The 22,684-nt window shown below is 41.5% G+C and overlaps 2 protein-coding genes across 2 annotated transcripts in view; one reads left to right on the top strand and one right to left on the bottom strand.

The window, feature by feature from the left end:
* Positions 1-22,684, top strand: part of LOC309794915 (uncharacterized protein) — a 385,639-nt gene that overhangs the window by 274,753 nt on the left and 88,202 nt on the right. The window lies entirely within an intron of this gene.
* Positions 4,249-21,880, bottom strand: LOC309794919 (uncharacterized protein). Its single transcript, XM_082606865.1, has 3 exons — positions 21,799-21,880; positions 16,161-16,287; positions 4,249-10,878 (listed from the first exon to the last, which is right to left on the bottom strand). The coding sequence occupies exons 1-3, from the start codon at positions 21,811-21,813 to the stop codon at positions 9,404-9,406; spliced, it is 1,617 nt and encodes a 538-aa protein (XP_082462991.1). The 5' UTR covers positions 21,814-21,880; the 3' UTR covers positions 4,249-9,403.

Raw genomic sequence — 22,684 nt, 5'->3', positions numbered from 1 at the left:
AAGCCCTGGTCTGGGTAGATCCCACAGGCTGCAGAGCAACTAAGTCTATGTGCCACAGCTGCTGAGCCTATGCTCTAGAGCCCGTGAGCCACCACTACTGAGCCCATGTGCCACAACTACTGAAGCCCATGTGCCACAACTACTGAAGCCCACGTGCCTAGAGCCCGTGCTCCGCAACAAGAGAAGCCACAGCAACGAGAAGCCACGCACCGTAATGAAGAGTAGCCGCCGCTCCCCGCAGCTAGAGAAAGCCCTTGAGCAGTAACAAAGACCCAACGCAGCCATAAATTAATTAATTAACTAATTAAAAAAAAAAACCACACCTGCTACATTCCGCTTCCTAATGCACAGAGAACTCATGGTGCAGTATGACTGTTAGAAATACTTGTGAAATACAGTTCAGATGAATTGCCTAGGATATTTTCCACTTGTTTCATGAAAATTAATGTGTGCAGGTATTTATCAGATTATAAATATGAATCATAATTTTTCAAGAGGCTTTTTGAAAGGCTATTAAAAATTTAAGTTATAGTAATAAGCATTATATCTCAACTGTTATAAAATTCCACTTTGTGAATCCTATATGACACATATGCATGATATATATTTATTTATTGAACTATGGTTGATTTACAATGACATAAACTGCATGTGCACAGCATAGTGATTCAGAATTTTCATAGATTATAAAACTTATTACAAAATAATCGCTATGATTCCCTGTGCTGTGCAATATATTATTTAAGATATTGCTTATCTATTTTATACAAAGTATTGATAGCTTGGCTCTCTCAATCCCATACTCTTATCTTGCCCTTCCCCTCCTCCCTCTCTTCACAGGTAACCTAATTTGTTTTCTCTGTGTGTTCTGTTTCACTATATACATTCATTTCTTTTCTAGATTCCACATGTAAGTGATATCAAGTAGTATTTGCCTTTCTCTGTCGGACATATTTCACTTAGCATAATATGCTCTAGGTCCACCTATGGTGCTGCAAATGGCAGAATTTCATTCTTCTTTGTGGCTGAGTAATATTTCATTGTAGATATGTATACCACTTCTTCTTTAATCCATCTTTTTCCTTTTTTTATGGCTTAAAAAAAAGAAATTGGGCTTCCCTGGTGGCGCAGTGGTTGGGAGTCCGCCTGCCGATGCAGGGGACACGGGTTCGTGCCCCGATCCCGGAAGATCCCGCATGCCGCGGAGCGGCTGGGCCCGCGAGCCATGGCCGCGGAGCCTGTGTGTCCGGAGCCTGTGCTCCGCAACGGGAGAGGCCACAGCAGTGAGAGGCCCGCGTACAGCAAAAAAAAAAAAAGAAATTTATTTATTTTGGGCTGTGTTCGGTCTTCATTGCTGCACACGGGCTTTCTCTAGTTGCCGCGACCGGGGGCTACTCTTCGTTGCGGTGCATGGCCTTCTCATTGCAGTGGCTTCTCTTGCTGCGGAGCACAGGCTCTAGGTGCGCGGGCTTCAGTAGTTGTGGCACGTGGGCTCAGCAGTTGTGGCTTGGGATCTCTAGAGCGCAGGCTCCGCAGTTGGGGCGCACGGGCTTAGTTGCTCCGCGGCATGTGGGATCTTCCCGGACCAGGGCTCGAACCCGTGTCCCCTGCATTGGCAGGCGGATTCTTAACCACTGCGCCACCAGGGAAGCCCTAATCCATCCTTTTCTTGATGGACACTTGGGTTGCTCCCATATACTGGCTACTGTAGATAATGCTGCTATGAACATTGGGATGCACGTATCTTTTCAAAGTAGTGCCTCCATCATGTCCAGATATATACCGAGGAGTGGAATTCCTGGATCAAATGGTAGTTCTATGTTTAGTTTCCTGAGGAAGCTCATTTTGTGAGTCATATATTTCATTATTATTTTCAAAAATACACTTTGCCCAATTTATCTATTTCATTTGCATTTCTTCCATTTTACTTCACTGAAATGCCTGGAGGATGCATAAATCAAGGGGTTGTTTTTAAGATTTGTGTGGCATGTACACAGAGAAATGACAGATGCAATGTATGAATTCTATAACCAGGAAGACAGAATCTCCTCACATTTCAAGTTTATTGAGAGAACTGGAATAGTACCAGATAGTGAACTAGTCTCACAGTGGCGTAGCAAGAGACTTATTGCTAATGTGTAGGTGCATCACTGCGATTTTATTTTATTTTTATGATTATGATTATTATTATTTTCAGCCAGGTTCTATGGTATGTAGGATCTTAGCTCCCAAACCAGGAATTGGACCCACATCCCTTGCATTGGAAGCATGGAGTCTTAACCACTGGACTGCCAGGGAAGTCCCTATCTGGCATTTTGGAAACACGGTCTGTTAATTTTACCTTTAAAATGTCTCTCTCACAGAAAGACTCATAGAGATAGAAAATTGACTTGTGGTTGCCCAGCGGGGGTCGGGAGGGAGAGGGATGGACTCGGAGTTTGGGGTTAGCAGACGCAAACTATTACATGTAGAATGGATAAACAACAAGGTCCTACTGTATAGCCCAGGGAACTATATTCAATATCCTGTGAGGAACCATAATGGGAAAGAATATTTTAAAAAAAGACGGTCTATATGTGTATAACTGAGGCACTTTGCTGTACAGCAGAGATTGACACAACTTTGTAAATCAACTATACTTCAATTAAAAACAAAAGGTATCTCGGGGCTTCCCTGGTGGCACAGTGGTTGAGCGTCCGCCTGCCGATGCAGGGGACACGGGTTCGTGCCCCAGTCTGGGAAGATCCCACATGCCGCGGCGTGGCTGGGCCCGTGAGCCATGGCCGCTGAGCCTGCGGGTCCAGAGCCTGTGCTCCGCAACGGGAGAGGCCACAACAGTGAGAGGCCTGCGTACCGCAAAAAACAAACAAACAAACACAAAAAAGGTATCTCTCCAGTTCCTCCCCTTCTTGCCGTTGTTCCTATCATCATGTCTTCCGTCCACTGGTACAATGGAAACTGCAACTCCTCTCTCCAACACCTTGTAGGCCATGGTTAGTAAATCGGAACAATTTTCTGAATTCAACATGGAGATATTAGCTTGTTTCTTTTATTGTATAATTTGCATACAATAAAATATACAGTTTTCACGTTCACCATACAGCGGGATTTAGTATGTTTGCAATGCTGTCCAACAACATTTTCATCATTCGTCATCACCTCTTTTTTTTTTTTTTTTTTTTCGGTACGCGGGCCTCTCACTGCTGTGGCCTCTCCCGTTGCGGACGGAGCACAGGCTCAGCGGCCATGGCTCACGGGCCCAGCCGCTCCGCAGCACGTGGGATCCTCCCGGACCGGGGCACGAACCCGTGTCCCCTGCATCGGCAGGCGGACTCTCAACCACTGCGCCACCACGGAAGCCCCTCGTCATCACCTCTTAAAAAAAAACCTGTACACATTAACAGTTACTCAGCACTCTACCCTGAGCCACAAGCAAATGTTTAGCTACTTTCCATCTCTACAGATATGACTATTCTGGGCATTCTATATATATTAAGTCACACAATATATGGCCATCTCCCTTCTTGTACTTGGCATAATGCTTTCAAGGGTCATCCCTGATTAACTTTTATCAGTGCTTCATAACTTTTATTTCTGATGAGAAACATTCCAGTTTGTTTAAACATTCATCAAGGGCTTCCCTGGTGGTGCTGTGGTTGGGAGTCCGCCTGCCGATGCAGGGGACACGGGTTCGTGCCCCGGTCCAGGAAGATCCCACATGCCTTGGAGTGGCTGGGCCCGTGAGCCATGGCCACTGAGCCTGCACGTCCGGAGCCTGTGCTCTGCAACGGGAGAGGCCGCAGCAGTGAGAGGCCCGCGTACCGCAAAAAAAAAAAAAAAAAACAAACAAAAACTTTGGGCCTCCCTGGTGGCGCAGTGGTTGAGAGTCCGCCTGCCGATGCAGGGGATACGGGTTCGTGCCCCGGTCTGGGAGGATCCCATATGCCGCGGAGCGGCTGGGCCCGTGAGCCATGGCCGCTGGGCCTGCGCATCCGGAGCCTGTGCTCCGCAACGGGAGAGGCCACAGCAGTGAGAGGCCCGCGTACCGCAAAAAAAAAAAAAAAAAAAAAAAACAAACATTCATCATTTAATGGAGCTTTGGGTTCTTTCCACATTTTGGCTATTATTTTAAAAATGCTTCAGGCTTCCCTGGTGGCGCAGTGGTTAAGAAACCGCCTGCCAATCCAGGGGACACGGGTTCGAGCCCTGGTCTGGGAAGAGCCCACATGCCGCGGAGCAACTAAGCCCGTGTGCCACAACTACTGAGCCTGCGCTCTAGAGCCCACGAGCCACAACTACTGAAGCCCCCAGGCCTAGAGCCCGTGCTCCGCAACGAGAAGCCACCACAATGAGAAGCCCGCACACCGCAACGAAGACCCAACGCAGCCAAAAATAAATAAATTTAACAAATTTAAATAAATAATAAAAATAAAAAACACTTCTATCAACAATCTTTTATAAGGTGTTAACGTGGAAAATGTTTACAAATCCCTTGGGTAGATATGTAAATGTGGCTTGCTTGGTGGGTTATTGTGATTTTTTTTTTTTTTTTTTGCGGTATGTGGGCCTCTCACTGTTGTGGCCTCTCCCGTTGCGGAGCACAGGCTCCGGACGCGCAGGCTCAACGGTCATGGCTCACAGGCCCAACCGCTCCGTGGCATGTGGGATCTTCCCAGACCAGGGCACGAACCCGTGTCCCCTGCATCGGCAGGCGGACTCTCAACCACTGCGCCACCAGGGAAGCCCTATTGTGATTTTTAAGAAATGTGGATTTGGTCATTCGAATGAGTAGTGCATTATTTCCACTCTCATCTTATTTGGCAAAACTAGTTGATTTGAATTTTAAGGATCAGTAATATTTTATTGCAAACTACAAATAAAAAGGAAAATGGTAATTTAAGAAAGAATTTATATTAGGACCTACAACTTTCCAAAAGTAACAATCTGTACAAAAGGTTGCCACAAAACTAATCACCAAATATGTTCCCAGTCCACCTGTGCTCATCTATAAATTACTTTATTAAGATGAAATGTAGCACACATATGTATGTCATATTTAGTTTCTACCTAGTAAAATCAGATCTACATTGGATAATGATATTTTAAAAGGAGAATGAATCACCCAGGAAATAATCATTTGCGGCTAAACTAACATTTTGAAGTCATTAAACTCCGATTTTTCCATAAACAGTATGGTAACAACAACAAAAAAGAATTATTTCCTGTCTTACAGAACAGCATAATTTTAAGGTAACATTTTCAGGGCTTACCCTCAATTGAATATATTCTGTATTTTCAAGGAAATAGTTCTTTGTTATTTACTTATTTTAAAACATTTATTTATTTATTTTGGCTGCACCAGATCCTAGTTGCAACAAGCAGGATCTTTCGTTGCGGCATGGGGGCTTCTTAGTTGTGGTATGAGAACTCTTAGTTGAGGCATGCGTGTGGGATCTAGTTCCCTGACCAGGGACTGAACCCAGGCCCCTCCATTGGGAGCGCAGAGTCTTACCCACTGGACCACCAAGGAAGTTCCACTTCTTTTTTTGATCGAAGGATAGCTGATTTACAATATTGTATGAGTTTCAGGTGTTCCACAAAGTGGTTCAGTTATATACATTTTTTTCAGATTAATCTCCATTGTAGGTTTTTCCAAGATAGTGAATGTAATTTCATATGCCATACGGTAAATCCTTGTTGCTTATCTATTTTATGTATAGTAGCAAGTAAATCCTATTTGAGCCTCGAGTACTTCACAGAAAGTATTTAATGTTCCTTTCCCGATATTTAACATCTCAGAGTTAACATCTCAGCAATTATATTACTATATAGAGTCTAATATTAAAATATATTTGGAGGTGATATTAGAATATTTCCCAACTACAAGCCTTTGTATATTTCTCACATTCAGCTAGGACGGCATGGATAAAAAACATCTCAAAATGGATTCCTTTACTTCTTACCCTGATACTGGAATCAGAATAACTACATCACAATTGGAGAGGGAATTCTCTGGCAGTCCAGAGGTTGGGACTTGGCACTTTCACTGTGAGGGCACCGGTTCAATCCCTGGTCAGGGAACTAAGATCCTGCAAGCTGTGGGGCACAACCAAAAAAAAAAAAAAAAAAATTGGAGAATGATTTAAGTGTGTTTAGAATCAGACACAGCAGAAAGGAAATAAATCTGTGAGTTAGAAAACACAAGGGCTCTAAAAACTTTTCCTTGACATTTTGAACATCAGGCAAAGTAGCCCAGTGTTACATGGAATATTAGCCTATCATGATAAAGAAGAAAGTCTTTTGATATAATCTGTCCCTGACACCTTTTCCCTTTACTTTTTTTCTCTATTCAAGAGGGAAATATGAAATTTGAAATTTCATTATTATTAAAATTACAGTGGCCATTTAATGCAACCGGCTCATAATCTTCCATGAAAATGAGACAAAACCTAAAACTGAAGAGGGTTTTGCCTCTCAGCCTTCTTCGTCATCCCGCAGCCAGGTTGCTACGAGGACACTGAAGACTTAAGTGCTCACGGCGGTAGAAGGGGCAAAGGACCTATCACACCGCCCACGGCACCCTCTGGACTTCCTGTTTGGTGAGAATGATAAACTTACTTCTTTCAGTTACGACCTGAGAAACAGAATTATTATTTTGTCACGGGCGTGGAATGGAGCACGAATGAAAGAATCCTAAACTTAAAATGTTGTGGATGAAAAGTACTTCATGAAGACATCTCTTCACTGATGAGTTAGATCTGTTGAGCTCACGTGGGAGAAAATGTCACAACGTGTGAATAAATCATACTGTGAGAATTTATGACAAATGGTCAGAACGTTCAGGTGTAATGTTAATGGAGTAAAGAATGTGAGGCCACAAATGCAATTATGTTTATCTGACCATTTGACTTACTGACCTATGAGCCAATGCATTACACAAACCTTCTTTGCACTGATAAACGCATTCACTCACCTGTCAGTTGGGAATGCTTCCAGTCACTGGGTATCTAGCAGGAAACAAAATCAATACCCTGCCTTCAAGGAGCATATATTTTCTACAAGGGAAAGTCAGCAATAATTAAATCAGATATGATGGTGTTAAGTACGATGAAGGTGTACACGTACAATGAGAGAGTGACAGGGTGTCCTGATGTAAACAACGTGTTCAGGAAATGCCCACGTGATAAGAAGATATCTGAATAAAATCATGAATTAATTGAAAGAGTGTCATGCGAATACACATTGGGACCATGAGACAAAGAAGGTAAGTGGCTTCTGGCATCCAAGAAAGGCAAGAAAACAAATTCTGCCCTGGAATATCCAGAAGGAGCACAGTGCTTTGGATCATTTTACACATCTCACCTCCAGAACCATAGGAGAATAAATCTGTGTTCCTTCAAGGCCCTCAGTTTGTGGTAATTTGTTACAGTAGAAACAGAAAATTTAATAGATTAATGTATGTAGAGAATAAAAACAATCTATACAAATTTCTAGAAAAAGTATAATTTGCAAGATGTCAGGGAAGAATGTGCAAAAATCCACTGTAATTTTATACACATGAAATTTACAAATGGAAATTGAAATTAAATATATAATACGACGTTTGCTCAAAAAAGTAAAAGTAGAAGGAAAATGTGTAAATCTAACAAAGTTAGGACTTTTATGCTGAAACCTACAACTATAATGAAACAAAATTACCTTCTATTTAGGTCATCTGAGCAAAACATACCATATTCATTGAATTGTTAACAAAATATACCAGATTAATTGACTGGAAGACACAACATAGAAATGATATTAAAATGCCCCAAATTGACATACAGGTTTAATGTGTCTTCAATCAAGATTTCTGTAGATTCAAACAAGATTTTTCTAAAAATAATAGGGAAAGGCAAAAGAACTAGAAGAGCTAAAATACCTGAAAAATACTGAAGTGGCTGGAATCACTCCACATGACCTCAAGATTTCTAATATAGTGACAGTTATCAAGACTGTGTGGGATTTGTGCAGTGACAGACAAATAGACTAGTGGAACAGAATGTGGAAACCAGAAAGAGCCCTACATCAGTGCCGTTAACCCTTGAACAGCACAGGTGTGAGCTGTGTGGATTCAATTATATGGGCATTTTTTCCAATAAATACTCCTACAGTACTACAGCATCTGTGGCCGGTTGAATCTGAGGATGTGGAGCCATGGGTAGAGAGGGACAACATTAAGTTATACGTGAATTTACAACTGCTCATGAGTCTAAAACCCTAACTCCATGCCTTGTTCAAAGGTCAAGTGTACTTCCAACCACTTTTTGACAAAGGTACTCAGGCAATTCAGTGAAGGAAGGACTTTCCAACACTGGTGCTAATCAATGAAATATTCAAAGAAGAAGAAAAAAAAAAGAGATCTCCATTTAAACTTTACATCTGTACAAACACTAGCTCAAAGTTAAAGCTTTAGCTTTAGAACAAAGTTTAAAACTTTATTCTATAAGAGATTTAGGAAAAACGGTATAGAATAAAATCTCCAGAATCCAGAACTGGATGCAGAGTTCTCAGACATGTCACAAGAGCATGACCCAAAGAGAATACATCTGGGATGAATGTTTCCATGAAAACAAGACAGAATCTTAAAACGAAAAGGGTTTTTGCCCTCCACCTTCCCCCTTCTCGGTCCTACAGCAGTCATGTTACTATAGGAAGGTGAGGACCAAGTGCTCATGGATGAAGAAGGAAGAGAGGACCCATCACACCCCACACTACACCCTCTGGACTTCCTGTCAGGTGAGAAGGATGATGCTCCCACTTCTTTTCGGTCACGGTTCTCCAGGTGGTCTGTCACTCACAAATATAAACTGTCTTACCTGAGAAATAAGATTATTTCACATTCGTGGCATTTGTGAGGTAATCTCCAGAATGAGTTCTTTAATTAATAAATTCCTCCTCTTAAGGCCTGGCCACGATAAGTGCATTTATCTGGTTGCTATTCAGAATGAATTTCCTAATGAAGCATAGATGTGGATGCCTGATAGAAGCCTTGTCATATCACTATATTATTAAAGTCTCTCACCAGTACGGATTACCTGATGGTAAGTTAGCCTTGACAGAACACTGAAGGATTTGCCACACTCATTATATTGGAAAAGATTTTCTCCAGTATAAAGTATTTGGCAGATCTTAAGGTATGAATGTGGACTGAAGACGTGCAGATACTCGTTACATTTGTAAGGTTTCTCTCCACTACGGATTATCTGATAGAAAGTGAGGCTTGCAGGCACAAAATCTTTGCCGTATTCATGACGTTTGCTAAGTTTCTCCCCACTATGAATTCTCCAATGAATTGTGAGGTGTAAATTTGGAATGAAGACCTTCCCACATATGTCACATTTACATGGTTTCTCTCACGTATAAATTATCGGATATTTAGTGAGGGTTGAGATCTGAGTAAAGGCATTTCAACTTCATTAAAGTTGAAAGGTTTCTCTACATTATGTATTCTCTGGTGAATTGCAAAAAGTGAATTTTGACTGAAGACCTTCCCACACTCATTACATTTGTAAGGCTTCTCTCCAGTATGAACTCTCTGATGCTTTCCAAGGTTTGGCTTTTGAGAAAAGAACCTGCCACAGTCATTACATTTGTAAGGTTTCTCTCCAGTATGAATTCTCCGATGACTTTCAAGATTTGAATTTCGACTGAAGACCTTGCCACACACATTACATTTGTAAGACTTCTCTTCATTATGAACTCTCTGATGCTTTGTAAGGTATGCCTTTTGATTAAAGAATTTGCCACACTCGTTACATTTATAGGGTTTCTCTCCTGTATGAATTCTCTGATGACTTACAAGATTTGAATTTTGACTGAAGACCTTGCCACACACGTTACAGTTGTAAGGTTTCTCTCCAGTATGAATTCTCTGATGACTTGCAAGATTTGAATACTGGTTAAAGACCTTGCCACACTCTTTACATTTATAAGGTTTTTCCCCGGTATGAATTCTCTGATGTCTTCCAAGATGTGAATTTTGACGAAAGACCTTACCACACTCATTACATTTGTAAGGTTTCTCTCCATTATGAATTCTCCGATGGATTCTAAGGCATGAATTTTGACTAAAGACTTTGTCACACACATCACATTTACATAATTTCACTCCTGTATGGATTACCTCATGTGTGGAGAGGTGAGAGCCACGATTAAAGGTTTTGCCACACTCATTACATTGGTAAGGTCTCTCTCCGGTATGAATCCTCTGATGTCGTTTGAGGGAGGAATTCTGACTACACACTTTGCTACATACATCACATTTATACAGTTTCTCTCCGGTATGGCTTATCTGATGTCTACGGAGGGATGAGCCATGATTAAAGCTTTTGCCACAGTCATTACATTTGTAAGTTTTCTCATGAGTATGAGTTGTCCAATGACTTACAAGGTGTGACTTTAGACGAAAAACATTGCCACATACCCCACATTTATATAACTTCTCTCCCGTATGGATTATCTGGTGTCTGCGGAGGGATGAGCCATGATTAAAGGCTTTGCCACACTCATTACATTTGTAAATATTGTTCTTAAATACATGCAGTTCATCCTGAAAGCTTAATGTAAGCCTATTTTCAATGGGTTTCTTTCCTGAATTCCACCTACCATGTCGATCTCTTCTGTGAGTTACATTTTCCTTACAGGCTACAGACATTCCTTTGTAATTTCTTTCGTCATCCTTCCACTGACACCCAAAGTCATCTTCCTGGATTTCCGTGAAGTAAAAATGTTTCATTTCATGGCTTTTCTGTTTTTCCAACATCACTGTTTGGAATACTTCTCCTCTATCACTGTTTGCTCTTGGTTGTAATTTCTTGATCACATGTATATGAGAGATATCTACAAGATACAAAGAACCATAAGGTGTATTATTCATTACAATTCATGAGTAAACGTTTAATGTTGAATATATGATATTAAACCTAAAGTATGTAATTCCCTGGTGGTCCAGTGGTTAGGGCTCTGCACTCCCACTGCAGGGGGCATGGGTTCGATCCCTAGGCCGGGAACTAAGATGCCGCAAGCCACACAGTGTGGTCAAAATAAAGTAAAATAAACACAAAGAAATACTTATGTCCAAAAAGGTTACGAAACTTCCCAATCATGACCTTAAAAATTTTAGGAACACGAAAAGAATAGGACTCTTTACTAAAGAAAGAGTGATTACATGTAATTCAAATTAATATTAGGGTAGCCTAGTTCTAACACCCTATAACAAAAACATTCACACTAGACAAACTTATGTTAGCTCTTGAAGAAACAATATTTTTCCACCAAAGCATATACCAATTAACAATAAACATACTGCGGTCTCATAAATGAGGACGCAAAAAATATTATACTGTACATATATTCTGCATACTATGGTACATAAATAAATGCTAAAGAACATACAATGTACTGTAATGGTACATAATCCAAAACAGACTTATCTAATGAATAATTTAAATAACTAGCAGTATAGAATTACAAAATACAGCATATAGAAAATGAAGAATTTGATAACACAATTTTTCAAAAAATATTTTTCTAAATATCTGCTATAAAACTATGTACCCATAAACAATACATATTTTACTACATTAACAAGTGGTACATGTCAGTTGTATTCTATAATAAATGCTGAAAAACCATCATATATAAATTACAATTAAAAATAATAAATGGGGCTTCCCTGGTGGTGCAGTGGTTAAGAATCCACCTGTCAATGCAGGGGACACGGGTTCGAGCCCTGGTCCAGGAAGATCCCACATGCCGCAGAGCAACTAAGCCCATGCACCACAACTACTGAGCCTGTGTGCCTAGAGCCCATGCTCTGCAACGAGAAGCCACCGCAATGAGAAGCCCGCACACCACAACGAAGAGTAGCCCCCGCTCGCTGCAACTATAGAAAAGCCTGCTCACAGCAACAAAGACCCAGTGCAGCCAAAAATAAAATGAATAAATTTTTAAAAACACCAAAAAAAATTAATAAATGAACTATTCTAGAGTTACCTAACCTAACAGCCAATAAACAGAGCAATATACCCTACCTTCACAGAGCACTTAAATTCTCCAGTTCATTGCCTCTAAAATATATGTAATAAAGAGTGAGCAATTTGTATATTTATTAACTAGGGTCAGACACAACCTTGTTTAGAACAAATTGGAGATGAAAAGCATACAAGATATGATACAAAGTGACATGACAATAAACATGACAGAATATTAATATAACTATTTATAAAAAGTAACTTTTCAGGGCTTCCCTGGTGGCACAGTGGTTGGGAGTCCGCCTGCCGATGCAGGGGACACGGGTTCGTGCCCTGGTCCGGGAAGATCCCACATGCCGCGGAGCGGCTGGGCCCGTGAGTCGTGGCCGCTGAGCCTGCGCATCCGGAGCCTGTGCTCCGCAACGGGAGAGGCCACAACAGCGAGAGGCCCGGGTACCGCAAAAAAAAAAAAAAAAAAAGTCACTTTTCAATCTTTACTATGAAACATACAAGATTCTAAGCCATCTAATGGCACTAATTTGTTTAAAAGGCTTGAGGGCAATCAACACAATTTTTCAAATCAGAGAAGTAGACTCACACGTTTATGTACATGACTGCAATTGATACAGAAAGTACTGAGAGAAACTGGATTTGAACCTGAACTTCCAAACTAAGACAACATATTCCAAAGCATGACTGCCCACCCAGGCAGTACAGATTACAAAATATGAAAACAAATACCAGGAGTTTAAAAAGAAAACGCCAAGAGAGACGCAAAAGAATTGAGCCATGTAACTGATAATGTTATGCAGCCACCACTCCTGAAAACGGTTTCTGAATCATCACAGCTGCACGTAGTGATTTCGGTCATGTCATGAGAAAGTTATTCCACAGAAAAAGAGGGATCATTTTTACAGTCTGAGTAATGTGGAAAGTGGAGGGATGGGCGAAGGAGTGCTGCAGAAATTGAGACAATCAGGGGAACACCATAAATATGTGAGCAAATAACAGTGGTTCCATCTACATCAAAGTACCATGTCAGGAAAGGTCAGGTCTGAGAAAGAGCATGAGTGGAGCACAGGGTATATGCATATTGGGAGCACAGCTCGAGATTGTCTACCTGTGTGAATATAACTGTACAAGAGGAGAGCGGCCAAGATAGTGGAGTGGAAGGACCCTAAGCTCACCCCGTCTCAGGAGCACACCCAAATGACAACAACCATCGCTGAAAAAGGCTGAAACCTACCAGAAACCTACCAGAACATAAAGAAACCTACCAGACATAAAGAAAAAACCACAACCAGATATGTAGAACGGGGCGGACCCATGATACCACCAAATCCCATACTTTGTGTGGGTGACAGACAAACTGGAGAATAATTATATTACCGAGGTCTTCCCACAGGAGTGTGAGCTCTGAGCCCCATGTCAGACCCTCCAGCCCTGGGGTCTGGCACCAGGAAGAGGAGAACTTGGACAAAGTTTTCCTGGGATAAATTCTTACATCATTTCCTGAGGCTCAAAGGGGATGGTCATTAGTATATGGAAACAAGATTGTCACAGTGCCCTTAAGAGAGGCTTTTGTGACAGTCCTCAAAGCCAGAAAAAAAAAGGGAAAGGCTTCTCAGTCAGGCTCTCGTGATACTTTCTATCTCGTGTCCTACAACACGCAGACCACTCTACTGGGTAGCTTCAAGTGGCGACTTACTGTGCAGCAGGAAAATATTACAGCATATGAGGGAAAGCATTCTGCAACAAAAATTTCCTGTCACCCAGTAAACCCACTCCACAGAGAGTCCATCCGTAGCTGTCTGCTACAGGTGGATTATCGCAGCAAAGAAACTGGATAAAATTTCAGACTCTAGGAATATGTATTTCAAAAGCAAGTTTCAAAAGGCAAAATCATGCAACCTTAGAAGAATATGAAATCAGGAGAGTCTACATTATTGACTTGGTAGAACAGTACAAGAGCGAAAAAAATACAAGATATGGGGGTCAGATATTACAGCCCTTGAGAAGAAGCCATGCATTCTATCCAAGATGCCAAACTGAGAGCCTGAAAGATTCACATATTCCCCCCGTGAGGGACTGGGAAATAAAAAGAGGATCTCTCTGTCCACTGTCTTTATAGTTTTGCTCTGTAAAAATTACACAAGATCCAATCTACCTCTCTGTTTCACATATCCCTGAAGTGTGCTGCAAAATCAGAACAGAAGAAATGGCTGTGAAATCTAAACAAGCAGACGGGGTTTGAGACAGCTCCATGCAGGTTCTGAGGTGCCAGATGGAATGAAAGAGCAGCCAGTGTTTTCCCATCTTCTGATTAGGTCATATAAGAACACAAATAGGGATAAAACTGAGAAAGGCCCAGAGACTGGAGTCTGGAGGTGTCAACTCTTATGATATGGACTGAGAAGTGAGCAACCAGTGAAATCAAGTACAGAAAGAGAAATGAAGGGGGCAAAAGATCCCTTTAAAACAACCCTCTTCACACTCCTCAAAGCCAAGTAAAAACTAGTTCACAGGGGCCAGATGGCAGAGCATAGATCATGATAAAGACTTTGCCTTTTGGGCTTCCCTGGTGGCGCAGTGGCTAAGAATCTGCCTGCCAATGCAGGGGACATGGGTTTGAGCCCTGGTCTGGGAAGATCCCACATGCCGCGGAGCAAGTGAGCCCGTGCACCACAACTACTGAACCTGTGCTCTAGAGCCTGTGAGCCACAACTACTGAGCCCACGTGCCACAACTACTGAAGCCTGCGAGCCTAGAGCCCGTGCTCCGCAACAAGAGAAGCCACTGAAATGAGAAGCCCACGAACCACAACGAAGAGCAGCCTCTGCTCGCTGCAACTAGAGAAAGCCCGTGCGCAGCAACGAAGACCCAACACAGCCAAAAATAAATCAATAAAAATAAATAAATTAAAAAAAAAAAAAGAAGACTTTGCCTTTGTCTCTGATGGGGCTGCAGCCCCATCAGAGGGTGAAGGAATACATTTTACATTTTGAATGACAGAATGATAACCCAGGAATAAGAAAAATGTCCTCTCAGAGTTCACAATACATAAACTTCTATTTTCGGAAAGAACTCTCCCACTTGGGTAGAGTTACCCAAAGACTACTAATGCTGCCGCTTCTTCTCTGCCCTTCTGAGACGTAACCTGTGTTCATACTTTTCTTTTTTTTTGCGGTATGCGGGCCTCTCACTGTTGTGGCCTCTCCCATTGCACAGCACAGGCTCCGGACGCACAGGCTCAGTGGCCATGGCTCACGGGCCCAGCCGCTCCGCGGCACGCGGGATCCTCCCAGACCAGGGCACGAACCTGTGTCCCCTGCATCGGCAGGCGGACTCTCAACCACCGCGCCACCAGGGAAGCCCTGTTCACACTTTTGATAAATTCCCACCCCCTTGGTTTTTTGCTATTTTCACATCACTCTTCAGAGGCTAGGGCTCTTCCTCTTGTTCCAAAATGCAAATAATATTCAGATCAGAAATAGAAATTTCTGCTTCTCAAAAGAAATAAATAAGATCTGTGGGGCTTCCCTGGTGGCGCAGTGGTTGAGAGTCCGCCTGCCGATGCAGGGGACACGGGTTCGTGCCCCAGTCCGGGAAGATCCCGCAATGGGAGAGGCCACAGCAGTGAGAGGCCCGCGTACCGAAAAAAAAAAAATAAGTAAGTAAGTAAGTAAGTAAGTAAGATCTGTGGCTCTTCCAGAATCCCAGCTCTTTGTTCAGCTGAGGAGTGAGGACATGACAGGTGGGTCTGGAAAAATATTTCACCGAGTGCTCCACCACTTGCCTCCTTCTGAATGCAGAGGGAAGTGTAATATGCAGATAATTAGCTCTCTTCCAAGAAGCAGTGAATCGAAAGCACAGGGGTAGAAAAAAGAGAATTTGTTATTTGAAAAGTTTGCCCTGAGCTTTATTAATACTTAAGCTCTGGAACAACGCCTGACGTATCATGAAATGGATAGATCATTTGCAGAAAAGTGAAGCTTAAACTCATGATATCACATCATGAAGCTTTTCATATATGAGTCAACAGGGATTTCAGATCAGTCAAGCAAAACAAGGGCTCCCAAGGGGCACAGAGGGAAAATGCAAAGACACCCAAAAGGCAGATCCAAACTTCTGAAGGGAAGTTATCCTCACCCAGGGAGATCAGGTTGCTGTAGGTCTCCAACATCACATCCACATAAAAGGCCTTCTGAGCAGGGTCCAGGCATTCCCACTCCTCCCGAGAGAATTCTATGGCCACATCTTTGAATGTCAACGGTGCCTGAAATGAAAACATATCTCATCAAGGGGCCATGAAGAGAGTTCTTATTATCACACAAAATGAGAAGAGGAGAGAGTGGTAAGGATCAATTCAGTGGAAGTATGTAGTCTGACAGATTCATGTAAAGGTACTTAGGGAAATTATGGGTCTCTATTTTTTTTTTTTTTTTTGCGGTATGCGGGCCTCTCACTGTTGTGGCCTCTCCCGCTGCGGAGCACAGGCTCCGGACGCACAGGCTCAGCGGCCATGGCTCACGGGCCTACCCGCTCCGTGGCATGTGGGATTCTCCTGGACCAGGGCACGAACCTGTGTCCCCTGCATTGTCAGGCGGACTCTCAACCACTGCGCCACCAGGGAAGCCCGGGTCTCTAATTTTAATTTCTTATGTCTTTCATAGCAATTATGATATCCTCCAATCAATGTAGATTTTTCATTTTTCCAGACAACACATGAAAAACTTAGAAATAAAATTCAATAACAGGTTGTCTATGCAGAAGTGTTACATATTATGTTTTACACACTGTGTGATATTCAAAATCTAAATGAGCTACAGTATCAGTGGTGCCTTCAGAGATGACAAAGTCCACAGTGGCTTTACAGAAAGGTCAAAGTCTGCAATTATGATAATGATAACAAGGGCAATGACTAGAAGTGCTGGAACAATTCCTGTATGCTAAATATCATTCTAAATAAATTATTTACATGTATGAAATTGTTATAAACATAATAGCTCATTAGAGATGACCTGTTCCAATCTTACAAAGGATAGTACTGTGTCAGACACACTTGGAGACACTTGACTCAGGTCATGAAACTAAAAATGACACAGGAAATATCAGAACTCAGAGGGTTAGTGTCTGGAATTGAAGCTAAGGAATGAAACAGTTGAGTAACAGAAAGAGCATTAAAAGCACACTGACAGAGGATTCCCTGAGAACATTTGAAAGAAGTTCAAGTTGAACGAAGTGGAAGGACATAAAAGGTCATCATATACGTGGGCTCACACACAGATGCACATAAAATGTTAGTAATCTTATTGCTATTTAAACCATTAACACAATACTGTAGAAAAAATTCGAGGCCAAGGAATACAGTTAAGATCTAATTTCAAATGCAAAAAGATAGGTTTGAAATAATGATGTCTTCATCAAAACCATGGACTTGCACTTCCATGAACTCATGCACACACACGTAAACACACAATTAATTGAAAAGGCAGGAGTTCCCTGATGGTCCAGTGATTAGGTCTCGGCAATTTCACTGCTGTGGCCCTGGGTTCAATCCCTAGTTGGGGAACTAAGATCCCTCAAGCTGCTTGGCTTGGACAAAAAAAAAAAAGATAGGAGTTGTCTATTGACATATTTTTGGATAACATTTTCTGTTATCATTTTCATCCACATTTATTTCAGCATTTTCGAAGAACAAGAAAGTATTACCTGCACTTAATTTACTTCGTCAACATTATTCTATAGTAGTCTAGTAAAAGAAAAATGGTACAAACATAAAGAGAAAAATACAAAACTTTTAACTCCTATCTCCATACAACACCTAAATTGAAGAATGTAAGTACAATTTTATCCACTAAAATTAAAATAGGTAGGTATTAACAAATGCAGAACAGAGTTTGTGTATTCCACTTATAAAACACTGACTCAAAATTGGAAGTTATTACTGTTATACATTAATTTAACATATTAAGAAAAAGACTTATCACAATAATAAAGTTAAAAACTTCCTGGAGCATTAAAAATCATGACAAAAAGGAATATAGAAAAAAAGATATTGTTATGAGGCAAGAACATTTCACCAAACATTATAATCAGAAGGAAACCCTCAATGCTTTCCCTCTGAAATTACACTAGAGTGAAGGGGGCTGGCCAGGGCTCGTGCCTTTCACCACTGTACAGTGTGCCTGAGCAGCGACCACCAGAGGAAGTAACAGGAGTAAAACGGAACGAGAGCGAGAGGCACAGAGAGAGTGTATTAGAGCTGGGACTGTTAACTTTCACAAATATAAGGACATGGGAAAGTGAAAAGTGAAAGGATGGAAAAAAATATTCCATCCTAATGAGAGCAGGGGCGACTACATGTCAGACAAAATAAACTAAAGACAAAATCTGATACAAGAGACAAAGGACAGTATATACTATTAAAAGAATCAATTCCCCAAGAAGATATAATAATTATAAATACTTATATATCTAACATTAGAGCTCCCTCTAAAAATGAAGGAAACATTAACAGAAACAAAGAGAGAAAGAGCAGCACAACAATCGTATGAGACTTTAACATCCCAGTTTTTTCGATGGGTGGAACCAAAGAGAACATCAATTAGGAAACAGAGGACTTGAACAACACTATAGACCGACGGGACCTAACAGACATGTACAGATCACTCTACCCAACAACAGCAGAAAACACACACTTCTCAAGAACAAATAGAACATTTTCCATGAGAGACCACATGTTAGGACATCAAAGAAATCTTAACAATTTTAAGAAGACTGAGAGCGTAATGAATTTTCTCAAACTACAAAGCAATGAAATTAGAAATAAACAGCAGAATGAAAACAGAAAAATCCCCAAAATGTGGAAATAAAACAACGTATTCATAAATAACCAATGGGTCAAAGAAGAAATCACAAAGGAATTTTTAAAATATCTGGATGAAAATGAAAACATACAAAAATGTATAAAATGTAGTGAAAGCCATACTAACAGGGAAGTCAAATCAGAAATCTATTTTTACTACCCAAGGAGGTAGAGAAGAATAAACTAAAATCAAATTTAGCAAAAGGAGGAGCTTCCCTGGTGGCGCAGTGGTTAAGAATCCGCCTGCCAACGCAGGGGACACGGGTTCGAGCCCTGGTCCGGGAAGATCCCACATGCTGCAGAGCAACTAAGCCCGTGCACCACAACTACTGAACCTGTGCCCTAGAGCCTGTGAGCCACAACTTCTGAGCCCATGTGCCACAACTACTGAAGCCCATGCGCCTAGAGCCCATGTTCCGTAACAAGAGAAGCTTCTCACCTCAGTGAGAAGTCCGCGCACTGCGATGAAGAGTAGCCCCAGCTCACCGCAACTACAGAAAGCTCACACGCAGCAACAAAGACCCAACGCAGCCAAAAATAAATATATAAAATAAATTTAAAAAAACAAACTATAAGGGGTTCTATGAACAATAATGCTTACAAATTACATAATCTAGAAGATACAGGTAAATTCATTGAAACATACAACCTATTAAGCTCTAATCTTTAAGTAGTAAAAAAGTTGAAGAGAATTATAACTAGAGAGGTTCAAGCAGTAATCAGAAATCTCGAACAAGGAAAAAGCCAAGACCATATCGGTTTGCTGCATAATTCTACCAAACATTTACAGAAGAATTACCTCTAATCCTGATAAAAAGCTTCCGAAGAGCTGTAGAGGGAACACTGGCAAACTCATTCTACGGAGCCTGCATGATTCTATACCAAGCCCAGAGAAAGACACACGAAACACAGAAAACTACAAACCAATATCCCTCATGAATACTGAAAAATCCTCAACAAAATAGTACCAAACCAAATTCAACAACACATTACAATGATTTTACATCATGACCAAGTGGATTTTATTACTATAAGCAAGGATGACTCAACATACAAAAATCAATTAATGTGATACACCACATTAACAGAATAAAGGAAAAAAACATATGATCGTCTCAATTGATGCAGAAAAATGCATTTCACAAAATTCAACTATGTTTCAAGATATAAAAACTCTGGGAATTCCCTGGCAGTCCAGTGGTTAGGACTCAGCACTTTCACTGCCGTGGCCCAGGTTCAATCGCTGGTCAGGGAACTAAGATCTCACCACAAGGCCAAAAAGAAAAAAAGAGAGATATAAACACTCAACTAGAAAGCTTCCCTTCTCAGATCAGGAAGAAGGCAAGGATACACGCTCTCTGCACTACTGTCCAGCAAAGTACAGAAAGCCCTCACCAGAGAAATTAGACAAGAACAAGAAAGTTACCTGAATTGAAAAAAGTAAAATGATCTTTTTTCATAGATGATAACTTTTATATGTAAAAACAATAAAGATTCCACAAGGAAACTGCTACATCAAAAAACAAATCTAGAAAAGTTGCAGGATACCGAAAGTCAATGCCCAAAAATCATGTGCATTTCTATACATAGTGAACAATGTCAACAGAAAATTAGAAAACAATCGTATTTCTATAGCATCAAAGGGATAGAATACTTAGTAAGAAATTCACCAAGGAGGCAAAAGACTTGTACACTGAAAACTATTATATGTTGCTAAAAGACAAACAAGGAGATACAAATAAATAGACATCCTATACCCATGGATTGAAAAGACTAAATATTCTTAAAATGACCCTATTACCCAAAGTGTTGTATAGATTCAATGTAATCCCTATCAAAAGTCCCATGGCAGGGTTTCCCTGGTGGCGCAGTGGTTGAGAGTCCGCCTGCCGATGCAGGGGACACGGGTTCGTGCCCCGGTCTGGGAAGATCCCACATGCCGCGGAGCAGCTGGGCCCGTGAGCCATGGCCGCTGGGCCTGCGCGTCCGGAACCTGTGCTCCGCAATGGGAGAGGCCACAACAGTGAGAGGCCCACATACCGCAAAAAAAAAAAAAGCAACAAACACAGATACGTAAAGTAACGTAACAGAACAGAACCCTCAGAATTAACTTTGCATAGACGTAGAACGCATCTTCAAGGGTGCCAAGACCACGCAATAGAAAAAGGACAGTCTCAGTAACAAACGGTGCTGGGAAACCGGGTATCTACCAGCAAACGTATAAAGCTGGAACATTACCTGCATCAGAATGAGAAACTTCTTTCTATGTGTCAGATGAGGCAACCAACAGTGAGAAACTTCTATGTGTCAGAGGAGGCAACCAACAGTAACCTCCAAGGACCGGAGATGATGAAAATGGGTTAAGAATCTCCATGTGTCAGAGATTTAGGTTGATTTCAAAGTTTAAAAGCAATAATAGAATGAAACGCCCTCTATCACTGATGTATCTCTGAACTTTCCGTTCCATTCTCAATCATTACGATTTTTAAATCAGTGACACACCCACTTCGCTTCTAATGCAGCCTGAAAAGTCAGAACGTATTTGCTGTAGTCTGTTTCCTACAATTTACCAGGCATAAGTGCATATTATTACCTGACTTGCATGTGCAGCTTCTTTATCCTGGTTTTCAGAGAGTGGACAGTGCACGGAGATGGGGCCCCTCAACAATCCCTGCTGCCCAGTAGCACTGACACCACGTCTCCAATCCATGGGTGTGAAGCCTTACCCAGCACTAGGCCCAGTGGAGCCTCTTCACAAGCCCCAGGTCACTGGGTCATGGGATCTAAGTGGAGATGACAGGCCTTGAGGGAAGGCCCTGGATGACTGTGAATGTACAGGTGGCAGACAAGATTAGCGAGTCCAAAGAAGGGCATCTCAGGAAGGACAGACTGAAGAATCAACTGAGAAAATGACTTTACCTGAGAAAGAGCCATTTCTGACTCCTTTTCTTTCCTCTTCCGGGCTTCGTCCTCAGGCAGTAGGAGTCTTTAGAGGTTGATCCTGAAAGTTGGAAAGATGCTGTTTAACGCTTAGAATCGACACACCCCCTTTCTGAGTCACCACCACACACACAGGGAAGCCATCAGCTTGTGGAACAGACAGTCCTCTGCTGCCCACTGTCCCAGGAGGGGCTCAGGACAGTAACTCCCACACAGAGACCAACAAGTAAGTTCCTACACTTATTTGTTTTCAGTGCATGATAGATCTTTGAAGATCAAATAGTGTAGGTGATCCTTTTTTTTATTGAATATATTTTTCAGATTATTTTCCATTATAGGTTATTATAAGATACTGAATACAGTTCCCTGTGCTACACAGCAGTTCCTTGTTGTTTAATTACTCTTATGTAGTAGTGTGTATCTGTTTATCCCAAACTCGTAATTTATCCCTTCCCCTCCTTCCACCTTTGGGAACCATAAGTTTGTTTTCAATGTCTGTTGAGTCTAGTTCTGCTTTGTCAATAAGTTCATTTGTACCATTTTTTTAGCTTTCCCCATATAAGTGATATCATGTGTCTATTTGTCTGATTTAATTCACTTAGTATGATAACCTCCAGGTCTCCACCTGCACGACTATGTGTTTCCATTTCATTCTGTTTATCTGTCTCCCTACTTCTATGTCTCTGCCTCTTTGCTCCCCTCTGCTCTCCGGCTGTTTCTGCCCTCCTATTGATTTTCTCACTCCTGTCCTGCCCACTCTGCAGCGTGTTCCCCCTACTGATGATCTTTCTCCCTAACCTCTCGGATGACCTACATCTTTATGTATTTCTGCCTTTCTTCCCCCCATTTCTGTTCCCTCTCTGCC

The sequence above is a fragment of the Mesoplodon mirus genome (assembly GCF_964341445.2).
Source record: "Mesoplodon mirus genome assembly, chromosome: 19".
In the NCBI taxonomy this organism is placed as follows: domain Eukaryota; kingdom Metazoa; phylum Chordata; class Mammalia; order Artiodactyla; family Ziphiidae; genus Mesoplodon; species Mesoplodon mirus.
The sequence above is the reverse complement of the archived record's forward strand: the minus strand, read 5'-3'. Positions and strand labels throughout refer to the sequence as shown.